This window comes from Hemicordylus capensis, chromosome 4 (genome assembly GCF_027244095.1).
Source record: "Hemicordylus capensis ecotype Gifberg chromosome 4, rHemCap1.1.pri, whole genome shotgun sequence".
Lineage (NCBI taxonomy): Eukaryota > Metazoa > Chordata > Lepidosauria > Squamata > Cordylidae > Hemicordylus > Hemicordylus capensis.
In genome coordinates, this window is record NC_069660.1 from 7,469,362 (window position 1) to 7,492,851 (window position 23,490).

The 23,490-nt window shown below is 45.5% G+C and overlaps 1 protein-coding gene across 9 annotated transcripts in view; it reads left to right on the top strand.

Moving 5' to 3' along the window:
* The window catches only part of RTEL1 (regulator of telomere elongation helicase 1), a 196,493-nt gene that overhangs the window by 34,130 nt on the left and 138,873 nt on the right, over positions 1-23,490 (top strand). For all 9 annotated transcript variants that reach the window (XM_053244686.1, XM_053244691.1, XM_053244693.1 and 6 more), the window contains exons 10-14: positions 1,153-1,306; positions 3,131-3,169; positions 8,716-8,794; positions 10,355-10,452; positions 14,416-14,471. In XM_053244686.1, the coding sequence (XP_053100661.1) occupies positions 1,153-1,306; positions 3,131-3,169; positions 8,716-8,794; positions 10,355-10,452; positions 14,416-14,471 (426 nt within the window). The remainder of the gene's footprint in view (positions 1-1,152; positions 1,307-3,130; positions 3,170-8,715; positions 8,795-10,354; positions 10,453-14,415; positions 14,472-23,490) is intronic.

Below are 23,490 nucleotides of genomic sequence, written 5' to 3' on the forward strand. Positions count from 1 at the left end.
TTTGAGCCCGACCAATGGGCCACTACTATCCTATTTATTAATTCATTTGTCATATTTTTATACCACCGGATATGTGTATCTCTAGGCGGTGTGCACGATTTAAAACAGCAAATATAAAACAGAGCAAAAACAAAAGAGAATACAAAATTTAAAACAATGCCATAGGATAAAAACAGGGTAAAATTAAGTTAGTTAAAAGCCTGAGGGAACAAGTGTGGCTTGAGGATCTTTCTAAAAGCAATCAGAGATGGCGGTGTGCTTATGTTGACAGGGAGACATGCCCCCCCCCCGCCGCCCCCTGGCTCGCGCCCTCGGCCCCCTCCCCCGCCGCCCTCATACTTGGCCCGCCAGCCAAAGGCCCATCCAGTCCAGCAACCTGCCTCATGCAGTTGTCAACCAGGTGCATCTGGGAAGCATCTTTATTGGAGTGCCTTCCTTATAGAATGTACTCACCAGCTACTGAAGTAGGCTGTGGAATCTGATAGGACTCCTCAGTGGAAGGGGAGCCTTTGGCAGCTTTAGAACCTACCATGCAACTTCTGTTTCTGTTTTTGGATCCAGGTCCATCTTGTTATCCTCTTCATTATCTTGTCTCTGAGAAGCCACAAATTTGGTTGATAAGCTTATTGGAGGTCAGTTTGTCAAAAGCAGGATGAACCTTGAACTATTGGGGAAAATTTAAGTGGCTACTGAATGGAAGTATTTCTATTTCTGGTATAACTGACATGCAGTTTATGAAGTAAAGTATTCAGAGGACTATCTATCTATCTATCTATCTATCTATCTATCTATCTATCTATCTATCTATCTATCTTTGTTTTATTGGACTTTCATTAAGCAGTGTATCAAGATGAGTGGAAATTCTCCAGCAATATTTTCATATAGTGGCTTACATCTTTCGTTAAAGCATCTGGTATTGATTACTGACAATGGTCTATACTAGAAGAGACACCAGTCTAGATGGATCTGTCCTAAAATGTCAGAATTCCTGTTTAAAAGAGTTGCTTGCTTTCTTTTCATTTGTTTCTCTTATACTGCTGCCTTTTTAGGAAAAGAACTGTCCTGCTACACAGTTTCAATAAGGCCTGTTTGTTGTAACTGCTGCTGCTAATATTCTCAACTACAAGTGTCACATTTTGTCCACATCCTTAGGAGAGGCTGTGTGAGGAGTTGGCATCATTTGACCTGACCCCCTATGACTTAGCTTCAGCTGTGGATGCCATCAATATAGTGTTGGAAAAACAAGCCAAAGAAATTCAACAGAATGACATCGATTCCGGATTCAGTGTGGAGCATATCAGCTCAGGTAGACTGATGTCAATCAGTCCGTTACTTCTAAAATATGTTAAGTGTTTCATGTAGTTAGACATGAAATTATCCTAGGATTCTGCAAAGCTGGTCTTCAGGAAATTAGATTTTGTTGCTAGGCACTTGAGAAACAGAAGCACTGGTCAAAATCCTTTTGGAAAATCTCCCATGCAAGCTTGAACACAAGGAAAATAACTTTGTGCAAGAGCATAGAAGTGCCTGTGTGCAGTTGTTGTTAATTAATTTGATTTCTATACCGCCCTTCCAAAAATGGCTCAGGGCGGTTTACACAGAGAAATAATAAATAAATAAATAAGATGGATCCCTGTCCCCAAAGGGCTCACAATCTAAAAAGACACATAAGATAGACACCAGCAACAGTCACTGGAGATACTGTGCTGGGGGTGGATAGGGCCAGTTAGTGTTCATGACAATGAGATTTCTGCAGGAACATTTCTCTGTGTGTTGTGCTGGAAAGAGGGGTCTACATACTTTGTGCCAAGGCAAATCCAACATAAATTATGCAACCTGAAAGCAAATGAATTGAACACTACTTAATTTGAATATCTATCGCTGAGTTTTCTAGTTTGGATTTTCAAACATTTGTTTTTAAAAGTTGGTCAGTCTGGGGAATAAACATACTATTAACACAATAGCTGGATGGTCTGCATGTTCTGGGAAGTTTTCCTTTAGAGCACTTTGGGTGATGTAGAAGCCGGGCCTCCCTTTCCTGAACCTTTGGCTGGCAAGCAACTTAAAAGCAGAGAAGTAGCAGTAGCCAGCCTCAGGTACCCCCTCCTTCTCCAGAGAATCGAGAAGGATTGGGCAGAGTGGAGGAATCGCCTCCCCTTCTCTTCTTTCCTGGCAGGTGTGTTCATTGGGGCAGGCGGGGGGGGGGGGACATGACAGAAAGGAAGAAAGTCAGAGCAGCTCAGGAGGAGGAAACATCTGTGTAATATTTATCAGTCATTCTTCTTGTTCAGAGTGAAGACAAGAAGGGGTGGATGGGCTAGAGCTTGTGAAGAAGGGGAAGAATCTTCATCCCTTGAGCAGTATAAGACAGTTTGGGGAGAAACTGTGTTCCTCCTCTTGTTCACATGCTTTGTTTCTTTGGAGGGTGTTGGCAGGGATGACTGGAGATGAGCTAGCAGTCTTTTTGTGTTCAAAGTCTGTATAGTTCAGCTGGAGTTCCGCCATCTGTAAGGTAGGAACATAGGAAGCTGCCATATGCTGAGTCAGACCATTGGTCTATCTAGCTCAGTATTGCCCGCACAGACTGGCAGCGGCTTCTCCAAAGTGGCAGGCAGGATTCTCTCTCAGCCCTATCTTGACAATGCTGCCAGGGAGCGAACTTGGAACCTTCTGCTCTTCCCAGAGCGGCTCCATCCCTTGAGGGGAATATCTTGCAGTCCTCATACTTCTAGTCTCCCATTCATATGCAACCAGGGTGGACCCTGCTTAGCTAAGGGGATAAGCCATGCTTGCTACCACAAGACCAGCTCTCCTCTAGGTAGTGTTTAGAATTCCTTGCACCCTCCTTCCCCATTCCTTCTCTTTCCCTGCAAGCTAAGATCTGGAAACCACTTGCCACCTGTAGAAATGTTGTTGAGTTTTTGTTTTTTTTAATGCTCTTGTGACTTTATGATTTCAGATTCAGGAAGTATTTAGCAGGTAATCCTTATGTGTTGCACTTGGAAAGGTGCGCTTGATGTTCATTTGCACATTTACACATGAACAGGGCAGAAAAAAAACATTTATTGTATTGCATTGAAATGTGCTGCAGGACTAGAGCAAATAAAAATGGACTTTTCTTCTTAAACAGGACTAAATATGGAGCTTGAAGATATAGCAAAGATAAAGAGTAAGTGCCATTATTAGGTTCACATTTTCTTTTATCCTACAGAAACATTTTTTTAAAAAAAATACTTTGGAAATGAATGTTCTCTGCTGCTGCAATTCAAAGACGTCTCAGTGTGGGTTATGCTTCTCTATGTGGCTCGAAGGCAGGATTATGCAAATTAAGCTGAAGCCTTTAAGAGTTGGAAGCATAGCCCCCACCCAGTTCTTTTAGTCCTGCATTTGGCTCCAAGCAGTTCTCTCTCAGTTTTTCTCTGATTGCTTCCTTGTTTCTCCCTCACCTATTTCCATGTATTCTTCTTGACTTTCTGCTTTATTTGTTCAAAATCTTCTAAAACTCTTATCTTATCAAAAAAGAAACAAAAAGAAAAAAAGGAGAGTGGTTAGCTTTAGTTTTACTTTCACTTTTGCTCCCCTCCCCACCATGGTTTTTTTCCTGGTCTTTCTTTCTTTCTCTTTGCATGGAGCAAGGTAAATGCAAAGTTCACATTAGGGTCCCGAAGGGAAAGCACCAGCAAGGCCATTCAGGCCGCATTACCGCAGCTGCCTAGAGAGCCTCCAGAGCGTGCGAAAGCCCCAGCCCCACACCATCTGGCCGTGAATTTGGACATATGCCTGCAAAAAAGGAGATTCTGAGCTGGGAGGAGTGAACCAGGCAGCTGCCTTGCTTCCACTTGCCACCATTGAGGCAGCCTGAGTCACAGCAGCAGAAGTGGCACCTCCACCACTCTCCAGAGCCTTGTGGAGCACGCGGCTGCTGGGAACAACCCAGATTCCTTGCCAGCTGCCGTTGCTTCCACCAGTGGCATGTCGGGCACAGCAAGAGACGAGCACCAGGCTGCCAATGAATGGGCTACAGCCGCACCGGAGGGTGCAGGATCCGGTCATGGCCCAGCTGTAAAGGTCTCCTTGGGAGCAAGGACAGTGGTAACAGGAATGCTGTAGCAGGAGCAAGCAGCCATCCAGTGAGCTCAGCCCATGCTGTGCCATCATCTTCTGCTTCCCTCACTGCCCTAGCAAGCCCTGGGTGGGGGGGTGGGAGGATGTCTGAAATTTCCCAACCTAAGCCAGTTCAGCAGACTTTAAACCAGATGCCTACAGATATGCCACCTAGTTAGTATTCTTGTTTTGTAGATATGCTGGCACACTCATTTGAACATTAGGACCAATTAAAAAGCGGGCTAGAGGGGGACCATCTTCTCCCTCAAGCGCTTCATTCTCTGCCTTAGGGAGCTCTGCCCCTAAGAAAGCACAGGAAAAAAGTGCAAAAATACATTTTAAGAAATCTAAAAAGGGGAAGTATAGATCTAAGCAAAAGGGAAAAGAACGCACTCTCTTCTGAACTCTTGGGCCCTGACTTACCTGACCCTAGAAGGCCCACCCCCAGGGTTCCAGCGGCTGCCACCCCCCAGCGGGACCTCTCAGAGCCCTCTGGCTAAGCCTCCATCTACCCCGGGACCTATTATCCCCTTGGATGAGGAGCCCATCCCAATGGAGGATTCCCCAGAGGGTCCAGGGGACCCCTCTGTTGTGCCAGACCCTGAACACCCAGACAGAGAAGAAGGGGTGTGGTCTGATGGGCAAGAACCAGAAGGTTCAGAGGCTTTATATAGACTTTTCTGCTATTTGGACTTTGCCTCACTGATGAATAAATCTATACATAATTTGAGGCTTGATCCACCCACGTCTCCAGAATCTCAGACACCAAGTAAAAGTGTGCTGGTGTTTCCTAGCCCAAGGGCAAATGATACGGCCCTTCTAATTCCAAAGTTGTTGTTTTTGAGGAGGCAGCAAAGGTGGAATGGAAACTTCTCACTTCCAGTAGAAAGAACTCAGCGATAGCTAACAAATTCTATTCCTTCCCCCACCCCAACAGATGCTCTGGTGGTGACGATGATTTGAGATTGGTCCTCTTCTGGAATGGGGAACCCACGCTAAAAGTCCCCACTGCTAAACACCTGGAAGAGGCCATGAGGTGGTGCACTCATGATTCGGCTGCCATAGGGATGAGAGCTTCCACAGCCGCCTTCATGGTAGCCAGGGCACTCCTCATCTGGCTAGATGGCTTAATACAAGAACCAAACTCTAGTACCACTCACATGAGGCAAACATTCATAAAATTACCTGAGGTGCAGGCCTTTATCTCAGCTTCCACTCTTGACTCTATTTGCTTTGCATCACGGGCAGCAATGGCTTCAGTAGTGGGCCACTGTAATTTATGGTTGAAGTATTGCCAGGTTCACACTACCTCCAAAAGCAGCCTCACAGCAGTACCCTTGAATGAGGAAAAATTGTTTGAGGATAAGGTTTTAAAAGGAAATCCTCATAGAGTCAAAAGATAAAAAGAAAGCTGTGCCCTCTTCGACATGTAAACTGGAGTGCACACAGGGGAAGAGGGTTTTCAGCCCTCTTTTCATTTCCTCGTCCCTCCTTGGTGGTAGGGATCGAGGTTTTAGGTCACAGTGCTCCTCCTGGAACAAGATCCAGGCCTTCCAGACAGGGCTTCGGCAACAGGGCAGTCTTCAACCCCCCCCCCAAAAAAAAACAAAAAAAACCCCCAAACCCACAAACCCCAGTCTAAGCAGCAATTCTGACATGGGGTGTGTGCTCTTGGGTGGTCACCTCTCCACACACCTGGAGTTTACCACCTCTGTCTGCTGGATACTTATCTCCATCGAGGTGGGCTACTCCATAAGAGCGGGAAACAAATCCTCCTCAACATTTCCTGCCCACCCCAACCTCCCGCCTATCCTTAAAACATGAGTGTCTCTCAGAGGCAATTCAATAGAGACCACAGAGCATGTCCCAAGAGTTCAATGGCGTACAGGCATCTACTCCATCATTTTCACGGTCCCCGAAAAAGATGGCTCCCTACGGGCGGTGCTGGATTTAAAATTCTCAACCGCTACGTACAAAAAGTGGAAATTCCACTTGGAGTCCCTAAGATCAATCGTGGGGGCCCTCCAACATCCCGACTGTGTAACCACAATGGACCTAAAGAGGCTTAGCACCTCTCGTATTTACAGTAATCTGGTCACCAGTGCTAGTGCATCTCCACCTCCTGGGCGTAAGGATATTTGCGTATCTGCATGAACAGTTGCTAAAATCTCCTTCACTGCAGACAGGGACCTACAAAGCACCCTTCAGGTGCTCCAGGACCATAGCTTCTTGATCAACAGAGAGAAAAGCTAGCTCAACCCATCTCTCCAACTGCTCCATCTGGGCGTTCTGATAGACATGCAGTGAGTCAAACTATTCATACCCCCAGAGTACAGGCTCACTCTGGAGAATGAAGTGAGACAAGCCCTAGTACAGAGATCCCTTCTGCTGCTCTGCCATTCCAGAATCTTGGGGCTGCTGGTGGCCACGGGCATGCTTTCATCTGAGGCCCCTGCAGTGGTTTCTTCTACCATTCCATCTGGAGATTGCAGTAAAATCCAGCAGATGGGTCACCCTGATACCTCTGGCACTTCAGTCCTTGCACTGGGGGACGACTATTCCATACCTCTTGGTGGGAAAGGAATTCCTACATCCACCCTGGATCATCATCGCCACAGACTCCAGCAAGTACGGGTGGGGTGTCCACTGCCTCCGTGAATCAGCTCAAGGAAAGTGGTCAAAAGACGAAAAGTCACACTGTATCAACTGGCTGGAGCTCCGAGCTATCCTGATGGCACTCTAGGCATTCCAGTTGATCCACATGTTGATACTCACAGACAACACCACGGTAAAGGCGCTCATGAATCACCAGTAGGGACCAGGTCGGGATCCCTGCAGGTGGAAGCGGTCCTTCATTTCCAGGGGGTCTAGCAGCATGTGACATCCATGACAGCCCACCATATACAGGGAAGACTTGAACGTGGTGGCAGACTGGCTCATTTGGAAGGAACTTCTCCCAGGAAAATGGGAGATGAACCCAAATACCATCCACCTTATCTCAACACACTTCGGCTGGCCGTCTGTCTGTGGACATTTTTGTGACTCCAGCCAATGCAAAGCTACAGTGTTCTGCTGGAGAACCTGCCTCCCAAAAGTCACTTGGGCAGAGGTGAAAGAGTCCAATTCATATAGTCTGGTGAATGTAGAAGGAGCCCTCCAGGTAGGTAGGCAGGGGTGTTCGCTCTCTATTTGGGGCTGAGGGCTGTGGTATGTCCCCACACTGAGACGTCCTTGGATTGCAGCAGCAGAGAATGGAGCATTGGTTCACTCATCGTGAAGGCTTCTTCTTGCTGCTGCATCCAAGGATGTCTCAACCCTCCCTTCATCACCTGCATCTCCTTTTATCTAGGGCACCTTTGGGAGTTATTTTTTTCAGATTGTCCGCCAGTTGTTCCTGACACTCTAGGGTTTGGTTTTTTGTCATGGTTTGCGGTTCCGCTTGTTCTATGTTTATTGATCATTGCTTTTCTTTGAGATACTCTTTGCCTCTTGGCCTAAAAGAACTGGGTGGTGCTATGCTCCCCTGACTGTTAAAGGCTTAAACTTAATTTACATAGTCCTGCCTTCGAGCCATGTGGAGAAGCTTAACCCACACTGAGATGTCCTTGGATGCAGCAGCAAGAAGAAGCCTTCATGGTGAGTGAAGCAATTCTCCCAAGTTTAGCCAAAAGGGTCATATAGCTGATGACTTAATCTATTGCCCAAATGTTCCTAATTTTGAACCTCGGCTACCTACTAATGTCTAGCTTGTGCTGCTTTGCTTCAATAAATTAAGCAAATTGTTGACAGTTCCTGTACCTGGAAGACTGAATGCCTTGAACTCTATCCAGAGAGTCCAAAGGATGGAGCATTCATACATTTAAGCAAGAAAACACGCCTTGTAGAAATGGATTACTAAGTTTGTTTGAGTGAAGCATCCACAGTGAAAGAAAATATTGCTTCTGAGTACTGAAGGTTACATCATGTTTATGAATCCTGAGTTGGACGGCTACAGCTGTTTTGCATACTTTAATTGCTTTTAGTTAATATAATTTGCATATCATTTTAATGATCATGGAAGATGCTAAACCATTGATTGTCTTGATTCTACTTATCTCATAGAATTATTTTTCTTAAAGTACTATGCACAAATTCAGAAACTTTGCATCTGACCTGGAAAAAAGTCTTCAATAACAAATTACTATAAACTGAGAAACATTCCAAGTTTAGGCTTCATGTTACTTGCTTCCTTGTTTTTGGTTCTTTAAAAATAGTAAGTTAACGTACTCCTCACCAATGAGAACTAGAAACTGTTTTTTCTCTTCTGAGATGGAATTTTCAATATGCTGACCAGCTTGTCAGCTGTACAAAAATGTCTGCTTGCTTCCCAGTTTGTGCTGCTTTCCCTGTTCAAAAGGCTTGGCAGCATGAAAGCTGTGCCATATGAATGTGCTGGGGATCATGCCACCTAGAAAGAACCTCTTTCACTGGGACTGAAAGGGAGCCTGTGCTCCCCCCTGATCTGAGGAGGCAAGAGAAGGCCAGTTTCAAGAAAAGTGAACCTTCACTTGCAGGAATAGCCATGCTGGTGGCTGTCTTTAAACCTTTCTTCTTTTATTGTTTGCCTTAAAGGGATTCTTCTTCAACTGGAAACTGTTATTGATGCTGTGGAGCTGCCACCAACTGGAAGTGGAGTCACTAAGGATGGAAGGTGTGTTCCAATAGTCAGTATCTCTGTCACAAGATGGCCTTCTTTTTCATTTTTGTATGTCTTTAAGACTCATAAAAATTTCAGTGTTCCTTGTCTTCTGCAGTTTTGTGTGTGCAAAATAGGCGGGGTGGGGTCTTGGGAATCTTGGGCCTGATTCACAAAAACAAGCAGGTGATTTGTGAACACTGAAAATCCAAGGTCTAAAGCTAACCCCTGCTAACTTGGCAAAGAAGCACCTTTTAACATGGTGATACCAGGTTACCTTAGAGAGCGCCTTCTTCTGCATGATCCCCGCTGCACATTAAGGTCATCTGAGGAGGTCCGTCTCCAGTTACCACTGGTACATCTGGTGGTGTCACAGAGGCAGGCCTTCTCTGTAGTTGCTCCTGGGCTGTGGAATACACTCCCTGCAGAAATCTGTAATTTGAATTCATTATTGGCCTTCAGGAGAACCCTCAAGACGTATCTGTTTGGCCTGACCTTCCAGAGTTTTTAAATTTTTGTAATTGTTTTTAACTTCTTGTAACCTGGTTTTCTGGGGTTTTAAACTGTTTTGAATTTTTAACTTTGATTGTTTTATGGTGTTTTATAGTCTGTTTTTAACTGTGAATTGATTTTAATTGTTTTGTTGTTGTTTTTTAATGTAAACCGCCCTGAGCCATTTCTGGAAGGGTGGTATAGAAATCAAACAAACAAACAAACAAATAAAATTCTCTTTATTTATCAGGAGGAGCGTAACTAGCCCTATCCACCCCCAGTACAGTACCTCCAGTCACTGTTGCTGGTGTCTATCTCATGTTTCCTTTAGACTGCGAGCCCTTTGGGGACAGGGATCCATCTTATTTATTTATTATTTCTCTATGTAAACCGCCCTGAGCCATATTTGGAAGGGTGGTATAGAAATTGAATAAATAAAATAAAATAAATAAAGCAGCAGGACAGAGTGTTGGATGTGGATGGGGGATACCCAGCCTCAAGTCTTTGCTCCTTGCATCATGCTCACTAGAGGATCTTGGGTAATCGCTACTGCTTAGCCTAGCCTACTTCACAGGCTTGTTGTGAGGATAAAATGTGGGAAGGCCATGTTTCCCATCAGAGGAGGGGATAAATAAAAGTGCAACAAAATAAAATGAACAACTTGATTTTTCCTAGGCCACACACTTATGAAGGCTTAAAAATAAGCAGTCTGCAAACTTGTAACTTGTTACTAAATGATTGTTCCTTACATTCAGTACTTTTGCAAGCCCTGCACAGTATTCCTCATGCTGTACCACCTTGTTGATACAGAATTGGATTCAGGGTTGTTCAGAGTTTAGCAATCAGATTTACATAATCAGATACTGCACTGAATCAGCATAGTTCTTCTAAATCTACAACCATTATGAATATGTTCAGGGAGCCCCAAATACGGCAAGAAATGGTATGGCGCTGGGCTTTTTGATTGAAGTATGCCAGCATGGACTTTGCGCCATGGAGAAAAGAAGACAATGAGCTATCAGGATGTTGTAATAGACTCAATGTGTTCTTAGATGTCCTTCTTTTTTGTTTTTTAATTTACAGCTACATATTTGATCTGTTTGCGAAGGCCCAGATCACCTTCCAAACCTGGGCTTCTATCCATGAGTCTCTAGAACAAATTCTACAGTATTTAGCAGGACGTAAGTGTGCACATCATCATTTAGAAAGAATGCAGGAGTGGGAGAAATAATGAAATGGGATGAATGGGATAGTAGAGAGAGAATGATTAAGTAGGAAGCTCAGCCAACTGACATAGTAATGATTTCATTTTATTATATTTTGATGATCCCATCTTTGCAATTCAAATATTGATACAGAGAAAAGGGCATTTATTGACGTACAAAAAGGCTTTGAAAGTTTTGGCTGAAATGCAATTTTGTACTGTATTGTGTTTGTGTTGGTGAAGCCTCACCATTTGCATGTATGCCTTAACCAAGAACTGGATAGCATGTGAGAAAACCTTGGTTAAGGTCCAATGCATGTTTATACCTGAAAGCAAATTCCAATGCATGTTTATACCTGAAAGCAAAGAGTTCAGTGGGGCTTACTCATGTATCTGCATAGGATTACAACCTTCACAGTCTGACTCAGAGGGGAAACGAAACACCACTGCTGTGCCACCTGTCTGGTTGTCAGCAGTTATGGCTGTCTCTGCAAATAACTGCTTTTATGCCAGCATCAGCTGCTCTCAAGGTGGCTATAGCCTGAGCTGTATAATAGATGTATGTATAGCTACCTGTGTATATTTACAAAATATAGGATGACATCCGGACTATCAACATGGTACCACTAGTGGAAGCTCCTTCTATTTCATGGGTCACTCTTTACTGAAAAAGCTTTCACTGGATCCCTCTGATCTTAGCAGCAATTGCCATGTATTGAGCATCTCATTCTTGAGCAAGGTGCTCGAGCACATGGTGGCATCCTGATTGAGGTTTCTGGATGGCTTTGTTGTGTCCCCCATGCGGTTCAGCATCTGTACAAAACCACTGAGTAAAATTGCCTGGAGATTTGAACTGCGGATTTATCAATGCACTGATGACATCCAACTCTATCTCACTTCTTCATCTGATCTAGGGAGGCAGTGGGAACCCTGAGCTGATACTTGCCAGCTCTATGTGAACAAGCTGAAACTCAGTCCAAACAAGACAGAGGTGCTGTTAGTGGGTGTTCTACCAATCCAGGAGATGGTGTTTTGGTCTGAAGGGCCACACCCTTGAGGCATGTGCACCCAAGAACCTCTTGCCACCATTAGGGAAGGAGTGTGGTTTATCCCTAAAATAAGAATATAAGAACAGCCCTGCTGGATCAGGCTCAAGGCCCATCTAGTCCAGCATCCTGTTTAGCACAGTGGCTCACCAGATGCCGCTGGAAGCCTACAGGCAGGAGTTGAGGGCATGCTCTCTCTCCTGCTGTTACTCCCCTGCAACTGGTGCTCCGAGGCATCCTGCCTTTAAGGCTGGACGTGGCCTCTAGTCCTCTGACTAGTAGCCGTTGATAGATCGCTCCTCCATGAAGTTATCCAAACCCCTCTTCAAGCCATCCAGATTGTTGGCTGTCACCACACCTTGTGGCAGAGAATTCCACAAGCTCATTATGCGTTGTGTGAAACAATACTTCCATTTGCTGGTCCTAAATTTCCTGGCAATCAATTTTATGGGATGACCCCTGGTTCTAGTGTTGTGTGAGAAGGAGAAGAATTTTTCTCTATCCACTTTCTCCACACCATGCATGATTTTATAGACCTCTATCATGTCTCCCCGCAGTCGTCTTTTTTCTAAACTAAATAGCCCCAGGTGTTGTAGTCCTGCCTCGTAAGAAAGGTGCTCTAGGCCCCTGATCATCTTGGTTGCCCACTTCTGTACCTTTTCCAGTTCTACAATGTCTTTTTTTAGATGTTGTGACCAGAATTATATGCAGTACTCCAAGTGTGGCCGCACCATAGTTTTGTATAAGGGCATTATAATGTTAGCCGTTTTATTTTCAATCCCCTTCCTAATGATTCTTAGCATGGAATTGGCCCTTTTCACAACTGCCACACATTGAGTCAACACTTTCAACAAACTGTCCACCACAACCCCAAGATCCCTCTCCTGGTCAGTCACCAACAGCTCAGATCCCATCAGCGTATACTTGGTTGGGTTTTTTGTCCCAATGTGCATCACTTTACACTTGCCAACATTGAACTGCATTTGCCAGTTAGTTGCCCACTCCCCCAGTTTGGAGAGATCCTTTTGGAGCTCTTCACAATCAATTTTGGATTTCACTATCTGAAAGAGTTCGGTATCATCTGTAAATTTGGCCACCTCTCTGCTTACCCCTTCTTCTAGATCATTTATGAATCAATTAAAAAGCACCGGTCCCAGTACAGATCCCTGGGGGACCCCACTTCTTACTTCCCTCCATTGTGAAAACTCTCCATTTATCCCTATCCTCTGTTTCCTGTCCTTCAACCAGTTAGCAATCCACACATGTACTTGTCCCTTTATCCCGTGACTGCTAAGTTTTCTCAGGAGTCTTTGATGAGGGAATTTGTTGAAAGCTTTTTGGAAGTCCCAGTATATTATGTCAACTGGATCACTTTGATGCACACACTTGTTGAGACTCTCAAAGAATTCCAAAAGTTTTGTGAGGCAAGATTTCCCTTTCCAGAAGCCATGCTGATTCACTCCCAGCAGGGCCTGTTCTTCTATGTGCTTTACAATTTTATCCTTGAGGATGCTTTCCATCAATTTGCCTGGACCGGACGATAAGCTAACCGGTCTGTGATTTCCCGGATTGCCCCGGATCCTTTTTTTAAAATCGGTGTTACATATGCTACTTTCCAGTCCTCCTCTACAGAGCCTGATTGTAGGTATCTTCGATCTATATATTTAATTCTCTAAGATGTACCCATGGCTAATCCCATGTGTGGCAGCTCTCACGAGAGTTCGGAAAGGTGCCGGATAGCCATGGGTATGGGCGGAAGGGAAGAAAATGGCCTGCAGGGGGTGGGGGAAGTGGCAGGGATGGAAGGGGGAGACGATGGCGGTGGGTAGGTGGCAGAGAGGGTGGCGCCTTCCTCTGTGGCCCACTTGCCGGCCAAAAGCCGGTTAGCTTTAATGTCTGTTCTGGGCAAATGGGTGGAAAGCATTCTCAAGTATTAAGTTGTAAAGCACATAGAAGAACCAGCCCTGCTGGGGGAGAACCAGCATGGCTTCTGCAAAAGTAAATCTTGCCTCACCAAACTTTTTTAGTTCTTTGAGAGTGTGAATAGGTATGTGGGTAAATGTGATCCGGTTGACATAGTATACCTGGATTTCCAAAAAGCTTTCGACAAAGTTCCTCATCAAAGCCTCTTGAGAAAACCTAGCAGTCATGGGATAAGGGGACAAGTACATGTGTGGATTGCTAACTGGTTGAAGGACAGGAATCAGAGAATAGGTATAAATGGAGATAGCAAGCATCAATTGTCCCCTTTGTTATGCAGGGCACACCCTGGTTTGCATTTGAATGGGAGAGCACATGTGTGAGCACTCTAAGATATTCCCCTTAGGGGATGGGGCTGCTCTGGGAAGAGCACCTTCGTGCTTGCATGCAGAAGGTTCCAGTTTCTCTCCCTGGCATCTCCAAGATAGGACTGAGAGAGACTCCTGCCTGTAACCTTTGAGAAGCCGCTGCCAGTCTGTCTAGACAATACTGAGTTAGATGGAGCAATGGTCTGACTTTGTATATGGCAACTTCCTATGTTCCTAGGTGGCCATGCATGCTATAAGCACCTTCCCTTTAAAATGATATTAAAAAAACAGTGGACAAACAAGCCTGGTTTCCAAGAAGAGTAATCAAGTGCCATCAGATGGATTTCATTCTAAATCCTTAACATGACTTTGATGTAGAAGAAGCAGAAAGTAGGCTTCATTTGTTTTCTTAGAACTTGTTTAATAACTGATGTGATTTTCTGCTCCATTTTATACAGAATGGTGAAAGATAAACATACTGTAGAATTTATTGAATGTATTTGCATTGTGGGCCCATGTGCATATGCCTTCTCAGTTTAGAGAAAGAGAGAAGAGATGTTTTGATACCTGTAAAATGTTCTAATACTCTGCTTTCTCCCCTGCTAGGTACTGGGATATTTACCAACACTGCTGGGTTGCATAAAATTGCAGACATAATCCAGGTAAACATCTGTAGCTTCCTTTTTTGTAATTTCCAAAGACCAAAATATCTATTGAGAGAGGATTGCAAACACTGTCAATATGTCAAATAAGTCCTTCATAGGGCTCTTGTGATATGTGCATGATACATGAATTATGTAAATGTGAGGCAGGGTAGGAAATGGGATGGTTCAAAATTCCTATGCTCAGCCTGTGCAAGTCTGAAGTTGTGATAGGCCAGGTGTTCCAGAGGGCTGTGTGTGTGTAAGTTCATGTAATACAGAGAGAAAGATGTTTGCCTGATGGATTCATTGGGCACTTGGGTATTCTCTGCCCTTAAAAATGCTTTGATTGCCATTTTCTTGTATACATTGACGTGGCAATTCCAATATTCTGGCTTGCGATTTTCAGTTTAGAAACTGCACTGGGATATTTGTGGTTCAGTGCCACGTAAAGTGAATTGGAGAGGTGCAGATGGATGTAGGAAGGTGCTCTGAGTTGATGCAATCTAACCTTTTACTGCAAATAAAGAACAACCCCCAATGGAAATTTTGTTCTTCAAACTCTAAAGCTTCCACAGTCACCTTTATGTCTAAGAGTGCATTGACAGGAAATAGATACACACGTGGACAAATTTGTTGGTACCCTTACAGTTCATTGAAAAAGTGTCTTAAACCTCCTGAAAAGTGATTAAATGAAAAGCAATTGTCCCATGTATATATACGTGCATGCCTTTGATATGTCATTGAGTAAAGCAAAGCAAGTGTGAAAAGAGATAAAGTATTGCTTATTTTACAAAGATATTCTAAGTGTCCTGGACACTTTTGTTGGTACCCCTAGAAAAGATTATAAATAACTGGATTAGAGTGATTTTTCAAATTAGCAGTTTTCTTTCATTAGTACCACACATGTCTCCAATTGTGCAATCAGTCATTCAGCCTATTTAAATGGAGAAAAGTAGTCACTCTGCTGTTTGGTATCATCATGTGTCCCACAATGAACATGGACCACAGAAAGCAAAGGAGAGAGTTGTCTGAGGAGATCAGAAAGAAGATTATAGACAAGCATGTTAATTGCAAAGGCTATGAGACCATTCCCAAGCAGTTTGATGTTTCTGTGACAACAGTTGCAAATATGATTAAGAAGCTCAAGGTTCATGGGACTGTAGCCAACCTCCCTGGACCCGGCTACAAGAGGAAAATTGACCCCAGAATGGGCAGAAGGATAGTGAGAATGGTAGACAAAAAGCCAAGGACAATTTCCAAAGAGATACAAGCTGAACTCCAAGGTCAAGGTCCATCAGTGTCTGATCGCACCATCCATCGCTTTTTGAAATGACAGTGGGCTCAATGGAAGAAGACCCAGGAGGACTCCACTGTTGAAAGAAAAAACATTAAAAAGTCAGACTGGAATTTGCTAAAATGCATATTGACAAGCCACAATGCTTCTGGGAGAATGTCCTTTGGACAGATGAGACAAAACTGGAGCTTTTTGGCAAGTCGCATCAGCTCTATGTCCACAGATGAAAAAATGAAGCTTTCAAAGAAAAGAACACCATACCTACTGTGAAACATGGAGGAGGCTCGGTTATGTTTTGGGGCTGCTTTGCTATGTCTGGCACGGGGTGCCTTGAATCTGTGCAGGGAACAATGAAATCTCAAGACTATGAAGACATTCTGAAGCGAAACGTACTGCCCAGTGTCAGAAAGCTCTGTCTCAGTCGTAGGTCATGGATCCTCCAACAGGATAATGACCCAAAACACACAGTTAAAAGCACCCAAGAATGGCTAAGGGCAAAACATTGGACTATTCTGAAGTGGGCTTCTATGAGCCCTGATTTGAATCCTATTGAACATCTATGGAAAGAACTGAAACATGCAGTCTGGAGAAGGCATCCTTCAAACCTGATACAGCTGGAGCAGTTTGCTCAGGAAGAGTGGGCCAAACTACTTGTTGACAGGTGCAGAAGTCTCATTGAGAGCTACAGGAATTGCTTGTTTGCAGTGATTGCCTCTAAAGGTTGTGCAACAAAATATTAGGTTAAGGGTCCCATCATTTTTGTCCATGCCATTTTCATTTGTGTTATTATTTGAAATATTCTGTTGCAGCAAAACACTAAAGCAAAGTCTGATTTTTGTTAAATGCGGAATAAACAATGATGGGTGTTAATTACTTTTGTCAGTTTCAAGTTATTTCAGAGACAATTGTGGGTTCTTCTTTTTTCGTGGAGGTATACCAACACATTTGTCCACATGTGTGTATGTGTTGTGTGTGGGTGTGGGTGTGCACTGACAAGCTGAGAGGAGTTTAGAACATTCACAGTGTGTTACCACTGTGTCTCTAACATAGGGTTGTACAACTTTGGCCTTGAAGCTATTGATGGACTATAACTCCCATCATCCCCAGCCACGGTGGCCAAAAGGTATGATGGGTGCTGTAGTCTAGCATCTGCAAGAGGGCCAAAGTGATACAGCCCTGCCTAACACAAGGGCCGTAAGGACTGGAATTGGCTGACCATTCATATCTCTGTCAGATTGGGGTCATCCACATGGTAAGTGGTTATCAAATGTTACTTCCTGTCGGATGCACCATCATGTAGATTCCCCTCACCCCACCCCCAGACTCCAAGTGAGGCTTTAATGTTTGTATTGGCTCTTAAGCACCCCCTGTTCCATTTCTTGTTCCATAAACAAAGTTTGCTGGTAGTTGTCAGGCATAATGAATGAGTAAAGTCACCTAGATGGATCAGCAGGTGTCTGTGATGACTTGTCAGACATATTCCCAGGATCAAGCTGCAATAGAAGTACTAAACTATTGTAGTGTACGATCACTGATGAAGAGGTTTCCCCCGCTGTTTTTCTTTATAAAGAAAACCATCCTTTTTATCAGAGACCCCCTTCCTAGGCTACCTCAAACCATCACCACCACCCCACTTGACTCCTACCTAAGGAAAGTACTCCCAATTCCAATTGTACAGAGCCTGAACATAGACTGGAAAAATTGTGTTTTGAAATGAAGCTTGAGCACAGGCAATACCTAGCTCCCCGCACCCCTGTCTCTTTGGACTAAAACAGGATCAAAGAGTCATGTGATATGATTGCTTGGAAAGACCTCGGAAGTATGAATGATTTGGAACTAACCTGCCTTGCATGCAATTCTAATAAAGTAGCTGGCTAGCTATATTCATTCTCTCCCTCTCTCTTTTTCTCTCTCTCCTTCCTTCCTTGATTTATTACATTAATTTAGGGAGCATATGACTTACCAATTTGAGATCTGGTTCGAGATCCGTTGATGCCCATAAGAATGGGTTCTGCGCCTGCGCAGGAGCCGCACGGTAGCTATGCCTGAGCTTGTCGAAGCGCCCAAGCCACGCCCCCACGCTGGAGCATGCTATATAAGGCGTGGCTGAGGCGCGAAGTCCCTCAGTTCTTTTCTGACTGCCTTGCAACTTGGACCTCCGGTCTACGCCTCTTTGTCATATAAGTTCCTCTCTTCTTTCATTCATCCATCTTAAAATTTTTGACCCAGACTGGCTATCAGACTTCGTTGGATCTTGATGCGGAATGGCTGACGACAGTTCTCTGGCTTGAACTCGGACTGGATTTGGTGACTTCTGGCGAACTGACCACAGAACGGCTTAGACTGTGATTATGGCTGACGAAAAAAAGTCTTTTAAATGGTGCAAAGGCTGTAGGGCGAAATTGCCTTCAAAGGACCTCCACGACCTCTGCCTGTTGTGCCTCGGAGAGGAGCATAATGTCTCCTCATGTAAAATATGTCTGTCCTTTTCAAAATGGGCTCGAAAGAATCGGGCGCTCCGCCTTTGGGCGGCAATTTATGATGAGGTTTTGAGCCCTTTGACTCCGGGCATTCCGCGCCCCTCGACGTCGACTGCGCACTCCACACCTGCGCAAAAGAGAACGAAATCCTCTTCAACATCGGGCGGCCAGATAACCTCCGCTACCAACTCGACCAAAGAATTTTCAACGTCGAAGAGACATTCAACTTCAAGGAAACGCTCGACATCGGAGAGGTCTTCGACATTGACACCCTCACACTCTAAGCCTTCCTCGTCCTCATCTTCTGCGTCTTCTTCGAAGTTGCCACACCATTCAGTGGAACGCGATAAGGCGTCTAAACGACGAGATCAAGACCACTCTTCTCCACATGATGGGAAACGTAGAAAGGATCGGGAAGGACCTTGGGATCGTACACCGTCCCCTTCTTCAGCGCAACTGTTGACATCAACCAATCCTTCCTCACTTTCTGCACCTTCGGCTGCGAAGGGTTCCGCTTCAGTATCGACATTTGATGTCGAGCGGGTAGTTGCTTCGATGTCGACGTTGGGTGCCGAACTGATAGCTGCTCTGTCGACACTGATAATCCTCGATGCCGAGGAACCCCTGATACTGCAGCCGGCTTTATCGACACTCGTAGAACTCGACTCCGAGAGACCTATGGATACGGTGCATTGTTCGACGCCGGTAACATTCAATACCAAGCCACGCTTGGGTATCCATTGCTCATCGCCCACACACTCTATGATGCCTACAGCGAGAGCTCTTTCTCCCGCCCCAACACCTTTGGCTTCCTTAGCCTCTCCATCGACGCCACAGGCTGCTGTTCATTTACTTTCAGCACTGCATACTCCGGTCCTCTCGGCTTCTACGCAGGTCACCCCTCGATGCCGAGCACCTCTGCCAGCTTTTCAAATCATCGATGTTGACGCCGAGGAATCTCTTCCGGCAGTGACTCGATCTCTCCTTTCACTCCTAGACTCCACATCGAGTACCCACTCGACATTCACCGGTTTCCCACTGACGGACTTAGAACCACCTCTTCGTCCAGCTTCTATACCACCCAGCCATTTATGCCCATCGACTCCTTGGCATTCCTGTGGATACAGACATCCTGCCCTTGGCACCTCATCTCCTGCTGGTCCATATGGGGATGAGAATAATAGACCTGGGAGGCCTTTGACACTGGCCCGTCCTACCCCCAAGTCAGTAGCCCCCCATACCTTTTCTCCATCCACTGTTGAGCGGGCTTCTCAGACCCTAGCAGTCCTCTTTCACACAGAGTCCACACAGACATCGGCCCAAGCCCCTATGTCTTCATCTGCTACGCAAACCTCTCGCCTAGCTGAGGAGGATCGCCCACCACCTGATTCTCCTTCCAAGCATTACGGATCCTCTGATTTTGAATCCGATTCAGAGGATGCTACTTCAGTTGTGGAGCTGCCTACTGATGTAGCTCCCGTGATTTATGTCTCCCCGAATAATGAACTTAAAGCCTATCACAAACAAATTTGTGCTATGGCTGATGCTCTGGGCTTGGATATCCGTTCTCAATTGGCCACCATTGACGATCCAGTATACAATTTTATGTTGAAGTCACAGTCCACAGCCCCAGTGGCTTTGCCAATGTTACCTGTTATCACTAGGGCAGCCAAATGTGCCTGGGAGGTGCTACATACCTCCACCCCAACCTCAAAGAAATTGGAAAACCTTTATAGAGTTCAAGATAAAGAAAATGATTACCTGTTGAAACACCCAGCACCCAACTCCCTTGTGATAGATTGTGCCACAGCTTCTAAGACTGGAAAAAGATATACGGTCCCTCCTGACAAGGAAGGTAGAAAGCTGGACTTGCTGGGGCGAAAGGTGTGTTCAACCTCGTGTCTGTCTATTAAGGTGGCAAATTATGCGGCCTGCATGGCTAAATACGAGCATGGCCTTTGGGAGATGTTAGAATCCGAACTAGACTCACTCTCCTTTGAAGATTTCAAAGTGAAATTTCACCAGACCCTGGAGAACTCTGGAGACCTGGCTCCTAGGCAAGTTAGTATTGTGAAGCACTTAGCAGAAAGCGAATCAAGAGCGATGACAGCAGCCATTACATTAAAGAGGCATGCCTGGCTTACGTCCACGGGCCTGCAATTGGACATGAGAGACAAGATAGAAGGGTTACCCTTTGATGGCTCCGGTCTCTTTAGTGAAACAACAGATTCGACCATGGAGCAGCTCAAAAAATCAAAATTCACCGCAAAGACTTTTACCTCTCATCTGTCCACCTCAACATCCTCATCCTCTTACTGTAACAACTATGGCAAGTTCCGTTCCTCATACAAAAATCAGGATAGGCACGATTTCAGAAAACCCTACTCTTCTTACTAGCGTCGCTCGTACTATCAAAAGAAAAGGCTCCTCAGTCCCAGCGCACAAAGCCGCAGGACACCCAGAAGCGTCTTTGAGATCAAGGACCGCCCATTGACACCTTGCAGCTCCACGACTCCTTACATCCCCCTTTTCCTGCCTGCGGGGGCTCTAACATCTGTCCTGACAGATTATTCCAACCTTTCGTCCCAGCCTACCATCAAGCTGGCAAGCCATGCCCCCACATGGCACCATATAACATTGGATTGCTGGGTCCTGAAAATTATAACCTCCGGTTATGCGATTGAATTCAAGACCCTGCCATTCTTCTCGGGGATAAGACTGACGCCTCCCTCAGACACACTGCATCAGGAGATGAGGGAGCTCTTGGAGAAAGGGGCTATTGCCCCGGTGTCATGGGCAGACAGGCGGGAGGGGTTCTATTCTCGTTACTTTCAGATCCCCAAGAGAGATGGGGGCATTCGGCGCATTATGGATCTCCACCGCCTGAACAGATTCATCCACGTCAAAAAGTTCCGTATGATGGCGTTACAACAGATTCTTCCACTACGCCCAGGGACGCCTATTTTCATATCAACATACGACCTTGTCACCACAAGTACCTTCGGCTTACCGTCGGTTCCCAAGTGTTTCAATACAATGTATTGCCCTTCAGACTATCCACCGCCCCGAGAGTGTTTACAAAATGTATGGCGGTAGTGATTGCTCACCTGCGGACCAAGGGCGTGGCGATCTGTCCTTTTCTACACGACTGGCTCCTTGCGGCAGGGGACAAAAACGAGTTACGTTCGCACATCCAATATGTGCTGGACCTACTTCACGATCTAGGCATCCAAGTAAATTGGAAGAAGTCACATCTAATACCAACACCAGTGACCTCCTACATAGGCGCAATCCTGAATACAACACTACAGAGAGCATTCCTTCCCGAGGAGAGATTCGCCTACATCCAGGACCTTATCTCACAATTCTGCCAATGGCCTCTACAACCGGCCCGCTCAATACAATGTTTGCTCAGCATGATGGTATCCTGCAACACAGTAATCTATTATGCATGTCTGAAAATGCGGAAGCTTCAGCTTTGGTTCTTGTCAGTTTTTCATCCAGCCAGGGACAGTCAAGCGAAGCGCCTCTTGCTTCCTCATCAGGTACTCCGATCTCTCACCTGGTGGATGAATCATGGAAACCTGCTCAGTGGAGTGCCCTCCCAAGCCCCTCCACCTACGATCTGGATGGCCATAGATGCCTCCCTACAAGGTTGGGGAGCCCACTGCAACAACCACAGAATCCAAGGGAAGTGGTCCCCGCAGCGAGTCCAGCTGCATATCAACTTCCTGGAACTCCTGGCTGTCTTCCAGGCTTTACAGGCCTTCCTGCCGATCCTTCATGGCAAAGTCGTCCAGTTACACCTAGACAACACAACGGCGCAAGCCTATATCAATCGCCAAGCGGGGACAGTGTCTCACAGCCTGTGTGCTCTCAGTACACAGATGTGGCACTGGTGCATTCAACATCAAATTTATCCAATAGCTGTTCACATCAAGGGTCTAGACAACACCTTGGCGGATGACCTCAGCCGGATCTTTCTGCAGGACTGTCAGCACGAGTGGGAACTCCAGTCGGAAGTCGTATCTCCCTTTTTCGATCTATGGATGAGACCCACTGTGGACCTCTTTGTTTGCTCCAAAAATACGAAGTGTATCCGTTTCTGCTCAAGGGCGGGCCACGATCCTCAATCTCTCGGGGATGCGTTCCAATTGGACTGGTCTCTAGAAACACCCTACATGTTTCCTCCCCTACCTTTGATACCCAGAGTGGTAGCCTGCCTATTATCCAATCCAACCAACTGCATCCTAGTGACTCCTTGGTGGCCAAGGCAGTCCTGGTTTCCATGGGTACGCAGACTGGCGAGGAACTGCTACAAACACCTGCCTCTCCGTCCAGATCTCCTCACTCCAGACGTCCGAACCCTCCACTTGACCGTTTGGCAGATAAACTGTTAGATCATATTCTACTCAATCTTAGGAAAGAATCCACGCGCCAAAACTACCAGAGCAAATGGTGCCGTTTCAAGGCCTACGCACGCACCAAGGGGTTCCTTCCTAAATGTGCTTTGATCCGCGAAGTTCTACGTTACCTCATGACTATAAAATCTAAAGAGTTAGTCAATGAGTCCCTGAAGGTACATCTAGCTGACCTGTCATCTTACCACCCAGGATGTGACGGAAGTACATTATTTTCGCACCCATTAAGCAAAGCCTTCCTGAAAGGCGTTTCATGGGTTTACCCTTCAATCAAATCTCCAGTAGAACCTTGGAGCCTCTCCTCTCCTTGATCTTGTCATCATTGACCCAGGCTCCCTTTGAACCCATGGCCACCTCTTCGTTGATACTGGTCTCTTGGAAAACGGCATTCCTGGTTGCTATTACAACGGCTAGACGTGTGAGCGAACTCACAGCCCTCAGAGTGGACTCTCCCTATACGATATTTTATCTAGACAAGGTTTGCATGCATCTGGACCCTTCGTTCCGGCCAAAAATTGTATCCAATTTCCACCTAAACCAGGATATTATCTAACAACCTTCTTTAGGAATCCTACTTCTACCCTGGAGTGTACATTGCACGTCATGGATGTGCGCCGTGCCCTCCTATTCATATCTTATAGAGGGCCTTCTAAGGGCTCCCCAATTTCACGACAAAGGATGTCATGATGGTTGGTGGAACTTATTCTATTTGCCTATCATTTGCAAGACGAACCACCTCCAGAAGCCATTAAGGCCCACTCCACCAGGGCCCATGCTTCCTCTGCTGCACACCTTTCGGGAGTTTCCTTTGAGGACATCTGTAAGGCTGCTACCTGGTCCTC